Below are 19449 nucleotides of genomic sequence, written 5' to 3' on the forward strand. Positions count from 1 at the left end.
AAACAACCATATGAGACCAATCACAGCTGCACCTGTTGGATTCCACAGCAGCAGATAATCAATGTTTACATTTTGTTTCTGAGGTCTCTCAGCTTCTCAGGAGAAAAAATCCCAATGGAAGGATTTTTCATAAAATATGTCTGTGACAATTTCCCTCTTGAGATTTGGCATTACAGCCTGCTCTTCAGTGCTGGCTGTTGGGTCTGCTGTGGTGTAGAGATGGAAGGAGGGGTAATCATTCATTGCCTTGTCCATCCCAGTTCACTGCAGTGGTTTTTCTGTGAGTTAAGAATGATGGGTTAAAGGAGTTCTTGCAATATTGAAAGGTATTGAGGGAGCTGAGCATCTTTAGTGGTGTTTAATAAATGTCCTGCAAAGATTTTAAATTTTTTTTATAATATAGTATCTAGGAATGAATTATGAAGTATAATGACATATGTCCACTCAGCTGGCAACTGAACATGATAAGACTAATGAGCAAAATGTATATTGAGAATAATTTCCAGAACATCTCTAGCAACTCCCACCCTAGGTTGTGTGTGCTTTGCAGTGCTTTGTTCTTTGGTCTCTTGTTACACACTTCAGCCTCAAAATGATCTGACACCTCTAGCCAGGAACAAGCTATAGCCTGCAGATATTGGGTTAGTGCCAGAACAGTGCCTGAGAGGACACCCTAGATGAAATTTAAATTTTTGCTAGATTTCTCAATTTTAATTTTCGCTAGAAAATCCCAGAATGAGACTAGATACAGCTCTCTGTGATTGGAGCTGAACAGGTACTTGTGAGATCTGATTTAGTCCTGGGCCAAGACAAAACAAAAATCATCTTGGAACTAAGGAGAGGGTTCATCTCAGCTGCTGGGAGCTGGGAGGGCAGGAGGCTCCTCTGGCAAGGAGGGTGCCCTGCTCTGCTCCTTCAGCCCCTGGGAGGGAACAGAGCAGAGGAGGTGAAGGGATCCAGCTTTTCCAGAGCTCTGTACATCTACTCTTCAACTTGTTGACATTTTCCTGTGTTCAGTGGCCAGGGGTTGCTGAGGCTCAGTGTGTTCCATCAGCCTGTCACTTCTCTTCCACATTGGGCTGAAATTCCTGTGTGTTCACATCAGCAGCAAGATGGCAGAGTTGAATCTGCTGTAATTTGTAGGTGAGCTGTTAACTTGTATAAGGAATTTGATATTTCCTGATGCTCCAGACTTCTTATCCTGACCAATCATTAGTTCAGCATATTATGGATAATATGGTACAGATGTGCCACCTCCAGTAAATATCTTGTTCTGTGGAGCTCTGATGTGTTTGCTAAATCCCAGGCTTTCAAGGAAGGTCTGTCTTAAAAATCTTCAAGCTTTATTCATCAGCAAGGACCTTTCTGAGCACCCCCAGTGTGTTCCACCACCTCTACAACAGGGAAATGCTCAGGAAAATTTCTGCCTGCAGAGGCCATGCTACTGTTATTACCCTGTGCACACAGGTTTATTTTGCCTCACACAGACAGTTTACTTGATTTTTAGGAAAACACACACACGTGTCTTTGTCTTGTCTCTTTCCCTTTATCTGCTCTGGACTGGGGAGGTTGGGTGTGACAAAAAGGCCCAAAAAGACCAGGCTGGGCTACCTGGGTGCCTTGCACTAAAACCAGCTTGCTGAAGATCTTAGATCTCACTTTCTTTTCATTTTCCCCCCATCCCTGAGCTAAAGATTCTTGGCAATTTCCATCACATTTGTGTAGGATCCAGCACAAACCTTGGGAAATAGCTTCTGTTTGCTGCAGCAAAAATCACCAGCTGAGTTTTAGCTGAAAACAAACTGCACTTTTCCTACTCCTGCAGTGGCCATGCAGGGTTGGGCTGTGATCTTTAGGAGCACGGTACAGACAGAGGATCTGGTGTTAAGGAAGGATAAAAGCATCTCATTGAGACATAAAGGCTGCTCCAACAAGTGAAACTTCTGTGCTGTATGTGGCTGTGGGAAGTCAGGGTGTTTTGAATAGGGCCAGTCCAACCCTGAAGAACTGAAGCAAATAACCAAGATGCAGCAGTTCTGGCAGAGAAGAGAGAAGAATCCCTTCCTTTGTGTCCCCCTGTGCCTGTGGGACACAGCAGGGACAAGCCATGCCATCAGCCATCCCAGAGTGATTGAGGAAACCCAGAACAATCAGTCCCTTTGTGACCTGTGGTCTGAGTTCAGCAATATCCTTGCAGCCTCACCAATTTCAAACATCAGCTTTGGCTTTGGTTGCTCTCAACCAGAATTGCTGGAAGCAGATGGCAGAAGTTTGCAGCTTTCCAAAAGACAACTGAGCCCTGTATTCCAGGTTCATGGACTGAGGGGTTATCCTGGAAGGTGTACAGACATCCTGTTCCTTTTTAACTCCCCAGCAATCACCAAGTGTGAGGTGCAATCTTGTTTTACTCCCCAGCATTCCTGCTCTGGAATCCTGCAGCAGGATTCTGGAGCTGGCACCTCTCCCTCCACAGCCCTGGAGTGGTGAGTGAACCCAGACTGCTTGCTGCAAGGCATTCAAATGTTTGTGTCATTTGCTGGTGGCCAAAAATCTCTGTGCTGGAGCAGGGCACTGACTTGTACACTGCAGCCCTGAGGGACTTCAGAGCGTTTGTGACACCTCTGTCTGTGGCACAGGAGATCACAAAGCTCCAAATCCCCTCCCTTACAGGTGCCTGGGCAGAGGCTCTGTGCCTGAGCTTACATGGCACAGTTAGTGCACCAAAATGCAGAATAAAACCCAGAGATGTGAATTTAAACCCTCCTCTGTTCCCTTCTGAATACAGAATTGTCCTAATATTTGTCAGGTCTCCACAGTCCACTGAAGCTGTTGTGCCAAACTTCTCACCAATGACTCTGCAGCTTGTGGGGAAGCCAACCCCAGCTAACAGATACAATAGGAAAAACATTCTGAAAAAGGTAAAAAATTGGATTTTTAAATAGTGTATATAGTATATATTTTAAAAAATTTATAGTGCATATATATAAAAATATAGTGTATATAATATATAAAAATATATAGTATATATATTTATATATATAGTATATATATTTGTATAATTTATATATATTTTATATATAGTACATATATATTTTTATATAATATATATTTATATATAAATATAATTTATATATATTTATATATTTATATATATTATATATATTTATATATTTATATATAAATATAGTATATATTTATATATTTATGTATATACAGTAATATATATGACTATATAAAATATTCATATTTTATTATTTATAAATAATATATTTATAATAATATTTATATGTGATAATTATAATATATAATTATATAATTATTTATAATAACAAAAATATTTTATTTATATTATTTATATAATTATATATTATACATAAATATATAATTATTTATAATAACAAAAATATTTATAATATATTTTATGATATATCGTATATATTTATTACATATATAAATATTCATATTCAAAAAATATATATTTTCATGACTCAGTTCATCTCACCAGCTTCACAGAGGTGGGGAAGGTGCCCATAATTTGTTAATTAGCCCCAAGTAAAAGGAACAAAGCCCCCAGGGAAGCTCTGCCCAGCCTTGGCAGAACTTACCACACCATCTCTCACATCTGAGCACAGCCAGGGCTGATCCCGTGGGTGACATCTCCATTGAAGAACAGTGTTTAAGGGCATGCAGTGACAGTGGTGTCACTTTGCAGACAAGATGTGCCACTACCTGCAATGTTCACCAAGGGAGGGCAGCCCAAAGGAGCAGCTGGCTGGGGATGTATCAGGGAACACAGGAGAAACTGGGGCACCTTCAGCCACACCCTTTAAACCACTTTCAACGTCAAAGGCACCATTTGCCTCCTGCACTTTGAGACAGGGCAGTTCCAGGCACGGACACACCCAGTTCAGTGTCACTGCCACCCTTCACTGACTGTCACACAGGCAGCTCTCAGCAGGGCGGCACTGGGAGCCTGTTTGGGCAGATTTACACATGACAGGGGTCACAGAACGACTCTGTCCCTACCTGCCTGTTGATACAGAAAGTCCCCTTCTTGTCAGTGTTTCAGGTCACTTACTTATTGTATTTCATATTTCTAGAGTCCCATACTCTTGTTACATAGGACTCTCACTACATTTCCCCCTTTTTTCTATTACTAACAGATGTATTCAAATACAATATAGATATTCAAGTACAATATATTAATTTCCTTTACAATACATGTTTTATCCCAAGACTCAAAGGCCTCATACACCACACAAGTACAATACACACAATCTTCCACAGCTCTTCAGGCTGCTACAGCTCTCAGGCTGTCCTGTTTTCCACAGCTCTTCAGGCTGCATACCTCCATCACATCAGGGTCACCAATTTTTGTTGCTATCTTATTGTATTTCATATTTCTAGAGTCCCATACTCTTGTTACATAGGACTCTCACTATACTTACTGTGTATTTTATCATGAGTTTCCTACATTAAAATGTCAAAATTGATTGAAACTGCATAAGATTAGTTTTAATCCATCCTTCTTTGGAAAGAGACTTAGCTAAGGAACAGAGAAGTTGAGACAGGAAAAAAGAACCCCAAATCTACTGGGCAGTTGTGGAAAAGAACATTCACATGAAGTCAGGATCTCTGCTGTCTTGCTCCAGGAACTAGGACCTCCACAAGATAACTCGAACACTTTTTTCTCTCTCAGTTTATGAATACTGTTTTCCTCACTCAGTTTATGGCACTAAACACTAAGTGCAACAAGTGAACCTTTTGTTTTAATCTTCTACTAGTTCAGTGGAGATAACACCCCTCTAGGACACAAAGTTTACTGGAAACAAAGTTACTTCTCTGTGAATGGATTGCTACACATGAACTATTTCCCCCCAACTCTTTTAAAGTTATCCCACTAGGTACAAATTGTTATGAACAAAAATTCGGTTAATATTTTTTTGTGAGAAAAGGTTACAAAAAGGCAGCCAGATCACTGTCGCTGCCAAAGTTCTGCGTGTTTTGTTATTGTAATCACGGGTCGTTGTCGTTGATGGTTGTTTTTGTATTAGTAAAAGCCCTGGCTGGGGCGAGTTAATGGCCCTTCTCCCGAGACTGTAACGGGTGGGGACCTTCCCAAGGCTAAGTTTTACCTTTCCCAGAATAGTGAAGACACCTGAGAGGGTGGGGGGGGTTATGCAAAGTGACTCCCAAGACCAGAATGCTTTGTGGAACCCCCGACTCCAAACCCACGGAGAAACCCCAAAAACAACGAGCCACCTAAGAGTTGAGAGACTGGAGTGATGTCTGGATGTGAGGAGCCGAGTGCTGAGCCTGCAGAGACGCGGAACACCTTCGGAGCCTCTCGCCCTGACCATGGGAATTGACCCCGGCGGTGAGACCAAGCTGACGGAATGGGAAGGGAACCATCTGAGGGGATCAGCAGGCCCTAAAGGCTCCCAGGAGGATCTGATCCCCAGCTCTGCCCCTGGTGGACAGAGCTGTGCATATCCTCCTCCTTTGAGTCGCCCTGGGAGACGACGGGATGCTGCAGACCCGCCGAGCTGCCCAATCCTGAGCTGATCACTTTTAATAAAGGCATTAAACAGGAGAAGAAGTCTCCTGGCCCTTGTTTATTTCACAAATGGTCATTTCTTTCATACAAATCTAAAAAAAAAATTAGCTTAATTCTGTACAGGCCTGCCTACTCAAGAGTGTAGCTTTACTTTGGAAGAAAATGAAGCTTAAAACCAGATAGTGAGGTTGATATGTTTTGTTTTCATTGAACAGTTACTGAGCAAGAAAGTGAGACTGAGTAGTTTATTTGATGTTGTTGCAGACCATAATTGTATGGATTTGGATTATGTTGACCAAAAAATACAGTCTTCACGCTGATTTACACCATGATCAGTATTGGCCATGCACATTCAACAACAGCACCAGCTTAGTCATCTTTAAGCTGCTTGATCTTATGCTTATGGCGCTCGATTTCTTTCTGCAGACGCTCAATCTCTTTCTGGTGATGGTGAATCTCCTCCTCGTGGTGTTTCCTTAAGGCAGAGAGCTGCTCCCGCTCCTTTTCCCTGCAAGAGAGGAGGGCAGGACGTGCAGCCCCACAGCCGAGCGGCTCGGGAGAGGCGGCCGTGCCGTGCCCGGGCCCGCGGGGAGCGGCTCCGCGGGCCGGGCCCCTCACCTGAAGTACCGCTCCTCCTCGGCCGCCTGCTTCTTCCCGAAGGCACCGCCGGCCTCGCGGATGGAGCCGCCGCCACCGCCGCCCTTGCCGGCGCCTTTCCCCAGCTCGCCCAGCTGCGGGAGGACAGAGCGACAGAATGACGGAGGGGCAAAGGGACAGAGGGGAGAACGGACAAAGGGAGGGACAGCCGGAGGACAGAAGGGGCACTGTCGGAACACGCACCTGGTCGGCGCCCGATCCCGAGCTCCAGCGCTGCTGCTGCGCCAGCAGAGCCCCTCGCAGGCCGCCCCGCGCCGCCGCCACCGCCACGGCCGCCATCGCCGGCTGCCCTTGGAGCGCCGGACGGGCGGCCGGGCGGGCCCGCCCCACCGCGCCTGCGCAGCCGCGGCCCCGCCCCTCCTCCCGCCCTCAGGGCCCCGCGGCGGGGCGGCCTCTGTGACGTCACAAGGCGGAGCCCCGTGCTCGCGCGCGCGCCGCTTGGGGGCGGGGCCTGTCGCTGCGGCGCGCGCCGCGGTCACGTGTGGTGACGGCGCGGTCACGTGTGGGCGGCGATGGCGGCGGCGGGGCCCGGCGCGGGCGCGGCCGAGGACGCGTTCCTGACCTTCTACAACGAGGTGCGCTGCGGCCCGTGCCCCGGGAGCTGCGCCCGGGAGCGGCCGGGCCGCGCCGGGCTCGGGGGCCGCCGGCGGGCGGGACGGGCCCAGCCGCTCTGGGGGCGGGTGGCGGTGGCTTGGCGCTCGGTCCGGCCCTCCCTCAGCCCCGGGGCCCTCGGTGCGCTCGCGGTCCCGCTCGGCCTCGCTGTGGGCGAGCTGTCACCGGGCAGGGCCTGGGTCCCCTCCCTCTACCGGGCCCGCTGCTCCGGGCACGGCCTGAACATCCTGAGGGGCACGGGGAGAGGGAACGCACGGCTGTGGAGAATGAACAAACAGAACTGCTCTGCAGTATCTTTTATAGATAAAACGTGATGTTAACAACACTGTTGGGCTGTAGGAAATGCTAAAAAATATGCACGTTTATTTAAATAAAGGTGAACGTTAAATATAAACACATGGTTTGGTCGGTGCGGTACGGTGAAGGGTAAAAACTGAACGAAATAACGTGTGGTTGTTAAAAGCGGGTTTGTGTGTTTGCATCAGTGGCACTTAACGTGTTTAAAGGGCTGCGCTGCCAACAACGGGTTAAAAGTAAGAACGCCGCGGTTTCCAAGGAATCACAGAACTGCTGGAGGTGCATGGGGAGGAGGGAAGCAGCGGAGAAGGCCATAGAAGGAACAAACAGAACTGTTCTGCAGCATGTTTTATAGATAAAATGTGATGTTGAAAATACTGTTGGGCTGTAGGAAAGGCTAAAAAATATGTGCTGCTAGTGCTAATATGTGCTGCTTGTGCTAATGTGTGGTGCTAGTGCCTGAAAAAATAACTACAGGTTGGGGTAAGCAAGGGGCATTATTAATTGTAGTACAGGATAAGGATGACTGTATACAAACAGCATGAATAAACAGGTATGGACTTTGTGATGGTCAGCTGATACAGGTCTCTCTGTTCTTCAGGTAAAGCAAATTGAAAAACGAGATTCTGTTTTAACATCAAAAAACCAAATTGACCGCCTGACCCGACCTGGATCTTCATATTTCAACTTGAACCCTTTTGAGGTTAGTTTGAACATTCTGAATTGATGGGTGAGCTTTTTTTCCTGAGTATTTATTCCAGTAAAAGACAACATAAGGAAAGAAGACATTTCCCTGGGTACAGATTAGTGTGCAGAAGGTTTGCAGAGGACATCAGGATGGTGCTTTTGTCTTTCTCAGTGTTTGATGGCAGGACAAACTCTGTTGTCACATTTCCCTCATACAGCAGCACTGGAAAATCTGGCTGGGTACTTTCTGAACAGGAAGGGAGCAGCTGGAGGTGGCATTTTGGCAGGTTCTGGTCATAGCTCTCTTAATTCAGTGTTTGTAGTTGTGTGTTTTATTTTGGGTGTTCATCCCACTGGACTTGGATAGTGGATAGAGTTAGAAAAGGTCTCAGTGGTCACACCAGTGAGGAACCATTGGATAATGGATTTTATAGGGTTTGATTCCAGATGAGTCAGCAGATTCACTTTGACAATGTTCAGTTTTGTACAGGTCTTAGTACTTTAAAAGTAAATTAAGAAAGCTGTTTCAGAGTAGACTGTAGCTTTCCTGTGGGAGAATGGTTTTTATTTACAGATTCTTTGAGTCAGACCAGCATCTGCTCACTTGTTGCTTAAATCTTACGTTCAGTAAATTCATTCACAGAAGAGTTCCTAAACTCTGCCACACCTGTAAAGATCAATAAACAAGTGGTGTCACTCATGGAAACCAAACAGTAAAACTCTAGTGTCTTCTTTCAAAATGATAAAATTAATACATTTTTATTAAAAAGTGTGTTTCCTATCCAGCATTCTGAGTGGCCTGGCATTGTCCCCAAACCACCACACGCTTTTGTTTCTGTCAGACTGAGCATTGCTGCAGGACTGGTTGAAGGCTCATACCAGTTTATGGATCATGCCTGTCTACACAAGACCTTGGCATAGCCAGAGGAATCTAGCACTGCTAAAAGTAGTGTCACAAATGTCAGAAAGACTGTGAAATGTTTCTGTTTTACTGGGTGAAAATTCATGTCATTGTGGGGTGAGCTTTCTGGTGTGTGTCTGTGTGCCAGTGAACCAAGTGGCACAGAATGACAGAATGGGCTGGCTTGAAAGGATCATTGGGTCCAAGCCCTGTCCCTGCACAGACCCCCCAACATCCCCACCCTGGGCTGGAAGGGACCCACAGGATCACCCAGTCCCACCCCAAACCCTGCCCAGACCCCCCCACCAACCCCACCCTGGCCATCCCTGCAGCGCTGCCCAAATTTCTCCCCCATCCTTCATCTCCACCATCCCTCACTCTCACACAATCATGGAATGTGCTGAGCTGGAAGGGACCCACAGGGATGATCAATCCCAAAGCCAAACCCTGCCCAGAGCCCCCAGCAAGCCCAGCCTGGGCATCCCTGGAGCTCTGGCAGCCTCGGGGCCGTGCCCATTGCCTGGGCAGCCTGGGCAGTGCCAGCACCCTCTGGGGGAGGAATATTTCCCTAATCTCCAACTTAAACCTCTCCTGGCTCAGTTTGATGCAGTTTCCTCCTGTCCTGTCCCTGGCCATGAGAGTGAAGAGCTCAGTGCCAGCCCCTGAGCTGCCCTTGGAAGGATGGTTGGGGGTAATGAGTTCTCCCCTCAGCCTCCTCTTCCTCAGGCTGAACAAACCAAGTGACTTCAGCTGCTCCTCATGAGAGTGTTAGAGCTTGCTGACAGGAACCTGAAACATGGAGAGCAGCATCAAACTTGCTCTGCTTTCATGGTTTCTTTTAGGTGCTCTTCACCTGAAACATGGAGAGCAGCATCAAACTTGCTCTGCTTTCATGGTCTCTTTTAGGTGCTGCAGATGGATCCTGAAGCCACAGATGAGGAGATAAAGAAAAGATTCCGACAGGTATTCACTCAGCTTTTGCACTCAGAGTTCATGGAGGGGAAGTAGAAATGCTGTAGAGATTGTGCACAAGAAAAATGGTAGTAAAGCTGTCTCTGGGTAGAGGGTGTCTATTTTTGGCAGAAATTCATAGAGCAATGCTTGTATCAACAAGGGGAGAGCTGCAGCAGTGTCCCTGCTCCAAGCATGCTGGGCTGCTTTGCCTGTGCCATGTATGATCAGCCTCTTGAGCTTCAGTTCAAAAGGAACATCAAAAGGTATTTTTCTCAGATATATGGACTTGGATCCAGATTTTCTCTGAGGTTTAAGAATTTCCATGGTAATTTTCAGTGGCTTGGTTACCTGGGAAAGAGGCTGCCCTGCTTACAGGAGACATCACCCCAGCCTGCCTCTGACAGAGCTGCAGGAAAAGTTTTGAGTTTAATCAGTGCCTACAGCAAAGAAACAGTGTTTGCAGGCTGCAGCCTCCACCTGAATTCATGGTGTGAGTGTCTTTAGACAGGAAAATGCTGTGGGGGCAGAGGAACAGGATATGGGCTCCTCCTGTGTGTGGGAAGTGAGAGGGATAACTTTTGGGTCTTTTGTTGGCTTCTCACTCCTACAAAACAATAAATAAAGTATGACATTCTCAGCTTTGGGCTGGTAGAACAGTACAGGGAGGTGTTTTGAGTTCAGGGTATGAAATGAAAAATGTGCATGGAATTGTGCATTGAAGAAATCAAACACCCAAGTGCAGAAATCAAACACCCAAGTGCAGAATGTGGAACAGTCAACAAAAGGGAAAAAAGGCACTGGCTAAACTGTTCAGGACTAAAGGCAAACCTTTTCACAAACTGGCAGCTGTACAGTTCCAAAAGTGGTTATTTTGTATTCTTTAACACTAAAGCAGTTCAGTTGCTGCTCTGTACAGCAATGGCAAAAATAAAAGGTCTATAAAAAATTTAAAAGAGGCCATATGGAAAGTTTTAAATAACTTTCTGAAAGGGGAATGTGGAGGATGTGTTTTCTAGCCCAGTTGGAGTTCCCCTCAGGATTGTAGTGATCTATCTCCTGTCTCTGCCAGGTAGAAGTTTTCTTAATTTTCAGTAAAGCAACCTAAGGAAAAATGACAACTCTTAAATAGTTTGGTATTTGGACAGCCTTGGGCATGCTGGAGAACTTCTTGAGAGACTTTGGTTGAGGATAATCTTTTTAGGTTTTTTTCTTGTCAAGACCAAGGATAAAATCTTTGATGACCAAAAGGTTCATATCAGCTGAGGAGTGTTAAATTGTTCCTCTGATCACAAGCTGCAGCTTTTCTTGGACAGCCTGTTTGTTACAAGGATTGTTTGTTCTTTCAGCTTGTACTGGCACACACTTCTGCATGTTGTCAGCTGGTTTGTCCATGTACAAATGAATGCGATCTCTTTAGATTCTTTCTATTTCCCTTTCTCAAAAATATCTGAAGTACTCTTCATGTTTTACCATGCTCTTGATAGCAGAATCCTTTTTCTTGCAGCTGTCAATATTGGTGCACCCAGACAAAAACCAAGATGATGCAGATAGAGCCCAGAAGGCATTTGAAGGTAATACTCTGCTCTGGGTTAGCAGTGTCAGCTTTTGTGGTGCTAAAAATTCATTAGTGTGGAGGGGACAGAAGGGCTGCAGAGGTGCCTTGGGTGGAGGGGACAGAAGGGCTGCAGAGGTGCCTTAACTGGGGTAGAAGCAGCTGTGGCAGCAGCAGCTGTGGGAGGTGGTGGCATTTCAGCAGGTGGCACTAGGTGGCAACAATGCCATTGTCATGTCACCACAGGGACAGACATCTTCAGGGGGGTGTGGGATTGTTCAAGAAAAAATGTTTAATATTGCTTTAGATTTTATTCAAAGACCATAGGACAGAAGTAGAGGGATGGTTTTAGGTGTGTGCTGTGCAGGCAGGAAATCACAGTGAGGTGTTCATGCCCATAAATACAGCTGGGAGGAATGATGCTTTCACCTGCTCCCTCCAGAAGGTACCAGACATTTCCTGCCATTACTGTACCCCAAAACTCATTCAACTAATCATGTTATCACTTTCCTAGATGTATAAAAATTATGAATAAAAAAAAAATTAAAAACCAACTAAAACAGACTGCCAAACAAATGACCTCCACAAATTCTAGAAGCAAAATTAGAAATGCCAACAAGTGGCAGCCTTGTGATGCCTTGTGAACATGACTGCTGGTGCTATTAATATTGATGTTTTTTGTTAGCTGTAGATAAAGCTTACAAGCTGCTGCTAGATCAGGAGCAAAAGAAGAGAGCCTTGGATGTGATACAGGCTGGAAAGGAATATGTGGAACACACTGTGAGTATTCTGTGGGAACATCCAGAGTTGGGGGTGAGAGGTAATCAATCATTCATATTCAATCATTCATATTTTGCTTTTTGCTACACTTGCTTCATGTTTAGGTGACTAAGCTGAGCAAACCTCATAATGGCACTGTGCAGGTGGGCTCCAAGCTCTTCACAGCTGTGGCCAGGACTGCTGTTGAGCTCAGTGCAAGATAATTCAGTGAAATTCTGTATTTGAAATAATCAGGTCAGACCACGTGATCTGACCTAAATATTTTTTTCCAAGTCTGTGAATGAATGATGCAGTTCAGATATGTGTGGGTGGAAGAGAATAGGTGGTGACAGCAGGAGACTGGGAACTTTGGGGGATATTGACCTATAAGATAAGAAAAGGATATTGCATTGCTTTGGCCAAGAAATTAGAGTGATGTGGGTGGATTAAAACACAGAAAGCTTGAGGAAGCAAATGATATGGTAGAGCTCAGATACTCTTAACACAAGGAACACTTGATGTTCTGTTTGTTGTTAGTCACTTGAATATCATGAAGCAAAATAAACTTCCTGCTGGTTTGGATGGTGTATATTGAATAAGAATATATTCAAGATATATTCAATATCAAGAAACCAAAAGGGATTATGTTGGAGGAATATTATCCAACACAGTAATTTTAATTTCTGCAGTTCATGTGATAGTAATCTTGTTTGTAATCTTGTATGTAATCTTGTAGTAATCTTGTTTGGGCCTGGGAGGGTTTGGTGTAAAACCAAACATCAATCAATAACAGAATACTTTCTGTACATTGGAATAGAAATCCAGAACCACTTGGATAAAATTATGTAAGCCCTATAAAATCTTTAAGGCTCTTATTTTTATTCTTAATCATTAGGTGAAAGAAAAAAAGAAGCAGCTGAAGAAGGATGGAAAACCTCCCAATGTAGAGGAGGATGATCCTGAAGTTGTAAGTCATGCTGTGTTCAGAGAAACTGGAGAGTACAAAATGTGTTTTGAGGAATTAAGAATGAAAGTCAGTACAGAAATATTTATTAGACTTGTTAATGCTGTAAACCCTTACATTTACAGAAGAACAAATTCTGCTTAGGCACTGTAGGGTATCATGTGTCAGGTGTTACCTGTGTACTGTGGAAAATAACTTCACTGTAGTGTAAAGAGTAAATATATTGTGAGATTATATAGATCAAAATATCCTGGTCTTTTCCCAAAGCAAGTCTTCATTGCTTGTGCATCATGGACTTTTTTTAAATTGAATTTCTTGTTGTCTACTGATGCTGGGACCATGGCATTCCTGCTGCTGGCAGAGGCACATGAAGCACTCACTGCAGAGTGGCTAAAATGAGCTTGTGACTTTTTAATGAGAGCACTTTCATGTGTTTCATTCATGTAGCACTGAGGGACAGATGTGAAACCCCTTGTATTAAAAATAACGTGGCATAACTTTGTTCTTCTCACCTGGATTTTAGTCTGGAGAAGCCCAGCCATGAGAGGCTGTAACAATGATAGGTGATCACCAAACATTGACTTCAGTAGTCTCATCACCCTTTTTTTTTCCTGGAAAGGGATTTCTTTCTGTTGATATCACCACAGTAACCCTAAAACCATCCTATTTTTCATTTTTCAGAAGTCTGTTGCTCTTCTTTAGTAATGAAGATTGGTTTAAGCATACTGATTTCCTACTGGGAAGCCAATGCTAGATTTTTACAACACATCAAGAAGATCTGCTGGAAAATTACTCTCTAAAACAGTGACCATTTTGCCCTTTTTTTTTTTTTTTGTCAAATGTAACAATGCAAGACTTAACCGAAAAATAAGAGAATTTGAAGTGAACAGTTCTGTTTGGGCACAGCTTCATGAATACAAATTAAAATGAGACTAAAATGAGGTTAATATGTAGTTGTTTCCTGGTGGCAGGACCAGAATTTAATCAGCAGTGGTTTATACATTTCTGTGTGCTGCTGCTGTTGTCAGGGCAGGACAGGGGTTATGTGGGCACACCTGTGGTTTGCTTTCTTTTAGCATCATACACTTGTATGTAAACCAGACTTTAGCTGTGTTCACAGCATTATTTTAAGACTGGATTTGTGTTTTACAGTTCAAACAAGCTGTGTACAAACAGACAATGAAGCTCTTTGCTGAACTGGAAATTAAGAGGAAAGAAAGAGAAGCAAAAGAAATGCATGAAAGGTATGAATGACATTCCACTTGTGCAGTTCAGGCTCTTCTTCCACCTCATGCTTCCTCAGAGAAGATATGGCATCAGAGAGTTTTAGAATAGTCTAAATTGGAATGAACCTCTGGAGATCATCTGGTCTGACCTGCTAACAGCATGGCCTTGGATTAGATTAACAAGGGTCCTGTCAAGCTGATTGCCAATAATGGATTCTGCCACATCTCTGATAGCCTGTGGGTTTGTAGAGCCCTGTGCTTGAGAAAAGCACACAGGAAATTTGCCCTCCTATGCTGAAGATGTCAATATATTTTATATAATTGTATTCTCTTTTGTGTACACATGGAGGCCAGCCACAGCAGTGAAGTGGTGAGACAATTCTGCATGCTGTTAGCTTGCAGAGGATTGATTTTTAATTTTATTTAAATGCCAGAAGTACCCTGTGGCATGTGGGATGCTGAACTATTTCAGGTGATTTGATCACGTGCTCACTGTGAGCACACTTCCTGCAGCAGGGTTCTGTGCTGGTCACTGAGGTGGGAGATGGCTGCAGGATGTTGCTTTTGATTACAGAGGAAAAGTAGGGAGTTAAAAATTTAATTTCTACTTTGCATGCTGAAGTGCTTATTAACTTCTCAGAACATGTACCCTCAACAGTTTTAGAGATTTACCACTAGAGTGGTGTCCAGTTTCTTGGATTAAGAAGTCCAGCTTGTTTTGCTGAACAAGAGAAGCCAACCCCTTAATTATCAGTTGTCAGTTATCAGCTTGCTATCAGTGGGACCAAACCATCTCCTCTGCTCACTGCTCTTCCAAATTTGAAACCAAATTTGAAACTGTATTTGCTGTGCTATCTTGGGTGTGCATATTTATCTCTTCTGTAATCTGCCAAAAAATTAGAGGAGCTTTCCAAGATTATTTGAAAATATTACCTTGCTTTCTAAAGTGGATGGTTGTGGGTTCATAACTTTTGTGCTTTCCCTTCCAGGAAGAGGCAGAGGGAAGAGGAAATTGAAGCACAAGAGAAAGCCAAACGAGAACGAGAATGGCAGAAGAACTTTGAGGTATTCAGCACTTGAATTTACAGAATAGGCCCCAGCAATTCCTGTCCTTGTTGCAGGGAATGCCTCTAGAGAGATGAGAGACATTTTGTATGCAAGTCTGTAAGATAATTTAACAGATCTGCACCAGCCTGGGGTTTGTTCATGTGTATGGAGAAGAGCCCATCAGTAGGGCTTTGGTATCACTTATGCAGAAACAGATCTGGTAAATTGAGCTATTCTATTTTTTCATCTCTGTCAGCAGTTCATTCTTATTTTTAGCTGTAAAATAGAATTGCTGCTTAGCCCAGGTCACTGGTGACCATTAAACCCTAATCTGGAAAGTGTTTGTGTGGACTGTTGTGGTACTTTCCAGTCTGGTTGCCCCAGCATCCAGATCCCTGCTAGTGCTGGGCCTCTCCCATCCTGCCAGGGAAAAGGGGACAGGGAAGCAGAGAGCTGCTCATCTGCAGCCCTGGTACTGCAGAGATGGGCCTGGAGTGGATGGATCACATGCTGTAAAGTAGATAATTCCTGGACTGTTGTGTCCTGCTGTGAAATCTTCAGCCTGTAGAGGTCATAGGTTGGCTTCGTGGGGAGATTTGAGGGTTTAGGACTTCTTTTATGTGTTTTGTTTTTTGATTTGGTTTCTGTTTTGGTTTTTTTCTCCTCCTTGGGAAAGGTTTCTGCTGCTCAGCAGGTAGGGCAGGGAGAGGAGAGAAGTGCACCAGAGGCGTTTGTTCCTCATTGTGTCAATGTGATGAGACTTTGAGCAAGAAGCATGAGAGAAGGCAGCAGTACATTTCCCTTCTCTGTCCTGTAGCACCAGGAGAGGGAGGAGTTAAGGCACAGAAAGGACATGGCACATTCTGGGCTGACAGATTAGGAACATCCATTTGAGACATTTCTTGTTTCCTTTGAGGATTCTGTAGAGAGTAAGGACCAACCCAGTCTGGTGGTTTGTGAAACAAGAATCCAGCACAGTGCTTATACTGGTGTGTGTCAGCTCACTTGTTGCTGCTCTGGCTCTTCCCAGTGTCTTTGTGTCCTGCCTGCCAGGGGCTGTGTGCTGGATAAGGGGAAAGTGCCACTGATCTCCTGAACTCTGTCCTGCCTGTGCTTTGGTTATTGCACTTGTTAACTCACTTGTTCCTCCCTGTTGTTCCCAGGAAAGTCGGGATGGCCGTGTGGACAGCTGGAGAAATTTCCAGGCAAATACAAAGGGGAAGAAAGAAAAGAAGAACAGGACCTTCCTGAGACCTCCCAAAGTAAAAATGGAGCAGCGTGAATGATCCTGGAAGCACTGCCTAAGTGCAGCTCCTCAGTCCCTTCTCTGCTTTTAAGGACTCATTGGCACCTAGAGTAAGATTTGCTTTTTAGTAGACTGTTTGTTTCCAGTACAATTAATTATCAGTCCAAGTATTTTTTGTACTCTGTCTGTTTGAATAGGGCCAGAGAATGAGCCCAGCCAGGGCCCTGCTCCACGTAGAACTCTTGGCTTAGGAGAGTCCCTGCCATTCCTGCTGTCCCGTGTGTCTGCTGCCCTGTAACTCAGTGTTTTGTACTTCACACAGACTGTGCTGTTTCACCACTTCTGTTCCTAGTTTGAGAGCTGAACAAGATATTGGAGATGCATCCAAACCCTTCCAGGCACCATCTTTCTCAGCAGGTTCAGCTTGGGAAGGATCTGGAGGGACTCTGGGAAAATCCTTCCAGCACTGTGCAGTGCAGCTGGCCTGCAGTTCAATCCTGCAGCTCCTCACTGCATTGAGTGGTGCTTGGAAGGAACCTGCTCCCAAAATCTGATTTCCAGACTAAAATTCCAGCTCTCAGGCTTAGACTTCTGTTAATCTCAGACCAGCTGGTCACTTCCTATAAAGGAAAATAACTTCTCTTGATTAATAGTTAAGCTGCAATGGTCTGTATGTAAAATAAATTTTTACCCTAATTACCGTTTTTTTTCCTTGGAATTATTAAAAAATGCAATAACAAGAGTGTGAGTGGAGTGCTGTCAGTGCTGAGATGCTGCTGCTCTTCAGCATGAACCTGTTCTCCAGGCTCAGACTGCCAGCTCTCTGCTTTTCTAGTTCTCCACATCCCTTTTAAGCTGCCCAAGCTGTTCCAAGTGCAGTGTCACCAGCCTGGAGGCAGAGGGGACATGAACTGTCCTCATTCTCTGGCTGTGTTCTGGCAGAGCCTGGCTGCCTTAATCCCAGCCTGGCTGGGACAGGCCATAGTTCAGCTTGGCTGTTGGGCTGGGAAGTTGGGGTGTTTGCTGCAGCTCTGCAGTTGGGTGCCTGGGGAGCTCCAGGGCTTGCAGGCAGCCAGTGCCTTGTGCACTGATGGGTTGTGACTCTCTGGTCCTTCAGGACTGTCTTAAAAGCCTCACGTTTCCTTTCCTGCCAAAATAAGAGCCAGTTGTTACCAACAACATTTCTTTGTTAAACAACCCGTGGGGTGTAAAGGGAGCAGACAGAAAAACATGTGATTTCTTGTTCTAAGGGACTCAGGTGGAAGTTGTGCCCATGACCTGAGCAATGGCAGTGCCACAGCATGTGTTGGGGGAGCCCCCATGTGGAATCTGGGCAGAGCAGGAAGGAGTGGGTCCCCCATGTCCCTGACCACCCTTTCCTCCCAGGCTGAAGGAGCACAAGGACCAAGGGGGGTTTATAGCACTGCAGAAGGGGAACAGGAATGAGCTGCCCCTGCCTGAAGTATTTTCTGGCTGATGTTTTCTGATTTGGGGATTCCCAGAGCAGAGCACTGCCCTTCCTGGTACTTTGCCTGATGGATCTCCACCCATGAGGGAAGCCCTGAAACAAGTACTCCCTGTGCTGCCTCCTGACCCTGGGACCTGGAAGGAAATGAGGAGCCCAGAGGACAGATCTGCTGAGGGTGCTGGGACCACTTCTGCACCCCAGGGAGTGCCCCTGACCTGGAGCTGCTCCGGGCTGGGTTACCCCATCTCTGGCCTGTGTGCACAAGGTGCCACAGCAGTGTGACAGCCCCTCACCATCAAGTGTGTCACGTCTGCTGCCTGCCCAAGGAAGGACCACAGGAACTGGTGTCAAGCCCCAGGGTGCAGCCAGGGCACGGCTAAGCAGGTCACAAGTGCCAAGAGGGAAGTGAGTCACTCACCTGGGAGCCAGCCCCACGCCCTCTTTCCTGTCAGAGCCTCTTCCCAGACAGGAGCACACACACACACACGGCTCAGCCCTGCTGGTCTCTCCCCTTGCAGCACAGTCCTGGTGGGCTGGGGTCTGTGACTGAGCTGGAGCAGGTGCTCTGTGTCCCCAAGGTAAGACTCTCCTTTCCCTTCTTGCTCTCCCAGGCCTCCCTCCCTAAACTCCACAAGCTCCTTCTGTGTCTGGGTAACTCAGGACATGGGCTGGCTCAGCATCCCCCGTGGATCTCTGAGCTGTGGCACCTCAAAGGGCTTCTGAGACACCTTCATCCCCCCAGCAGGGTGTGGGGAGACACTCCTTGTTCTGTGTGCCCAGCAAGCAGGGCTGGGGTGAGGAGGAGCACTGTGACAGTGAGTCAGGGATCTGCTGCTGCTGCCTTTGGGGCTGTGGGGTGGGAGGGGGCTGCTCTCACCCAGGTCCCATTCCACCCCTGAGTGACAATGACCCTGCCTTTGCTTGGTGAGGAGCCCTGCCTGGACCTTACTCCTGTGAGGAAGAGGAGGCAGTGCTTGGAGCCTCTCAGGGAGGGCAGGTCCCTCATCCCACTTGTGCACAGCCCCTGCCCAGCCTGGGCAGGCAGATGGAACAGAAGGCAGCAGATGGGGCAGGAGGTGTCTGTGCAGCTGGGAGCAGCAGCAGGATCACTGTCCCAGCTGTGGCAGGAGGTGTCACTGCAGCTGGGAGCAGCAGGATCACTGTCCCAGCTGTGGCAGCTCAGGCAGGACGTGGCTTTTGTCCCCAGCAGAGCTGTGACAGCCTGGGGCTGTAGCTCACACATCCTGACACGGTGGCCCATGAGCTCACCCCTCTGCCCTGCTCCCTGCCTCACCCACTGCTGGGGACCTGCCCAGCTACCAGCAGGGACATTTCTCTGCCAGTCTGGGCAATCCCTGTGGCACAGCCTTAGCTGTCAGAGGGGACCCAGGGAGTGCCCCTGCCCAGGAGTGTCTCTGGCCCATGGGTTGGTGTGTTTTCCTTTCCTGCTGAGCAAGCCCAGCTCCGGGGCACATTCCTGCAGGGTTGGTAAGGAGGTGGGGACAGGCTGTGCTCAGCCTGC

At 46.2% G+C, this 19449-nt stretch overlaps 2 protein-coding genes across 2 annotated transcripts; one reads left to right on the plus strand and one right to left on the minus strand.

The window, feature by feature from the left end:
- Positions 1-5788: 5788 nt before the first annotated feature.
- On the minus strand, positions 5789-6565 carry ATP5IF1 (ATP synthase inhibitory factor subunit 1). Its single transcript, XM_059488733.1, has 3 exons — positions 6398-6565; positions 6176-6288; positions 5789-6065 (listed from the first exon to the last, which is right to left on the minus strand). Exons 1-3 carry the CDS (start codon positions 6491-6493, stop codon positions 5927-5929), a joined length of 348 nt encoding a protein of 115 aa, XP_059344716.1. The 5' UTR covers positions 6494-6565; the 3' UTR covers positions 5789-5926.
- A 104-nt stretch (positions 6566-6669) lies between these two features.
- On the plus strand, positions 6670-17155 carry DNAJC8 (DnaJ heat shock protein family (Hsp40) member C8). The gene is made up of 9 exons (XM_059488731.1): positions 6670-6789; positions 7725-7826; positions 9618-9674; positions 11170-11236; positions 11903-11997; positions 12872-12943; positions 14093-14184; positions 15156-15231; positions 16377-17155. Exons 1-9 carry the CDS (start codon positions 6727-6729, stop codon positions 16497-16499), a joined length of 747 nt encoding a protein of 248 aa, XP_059344714.1. The 5' UTR covers positions 6670-6726; the 3' UTR covers positions 16500-17155.
- The last annotated feature ends 2294 nt before the right edge of the window (positions 17156-19449 follow it).

The sequence above is a fragment of the Ammospiza nelsoni genome, chromosome 25, assembly GCF_027579445.1.
Source record: "Ammospiza nelsoni isolate bAmmNel1 chromosome 25, bAmmNel1.pri, whole genome shotgun sequence".
Taxonomy (NCBI): Eukaryota; Metazoa; Chordata; class Aves; order Passeriformes; family Passerellidae; genus Ammospiza; species Ammospiza nelsoni.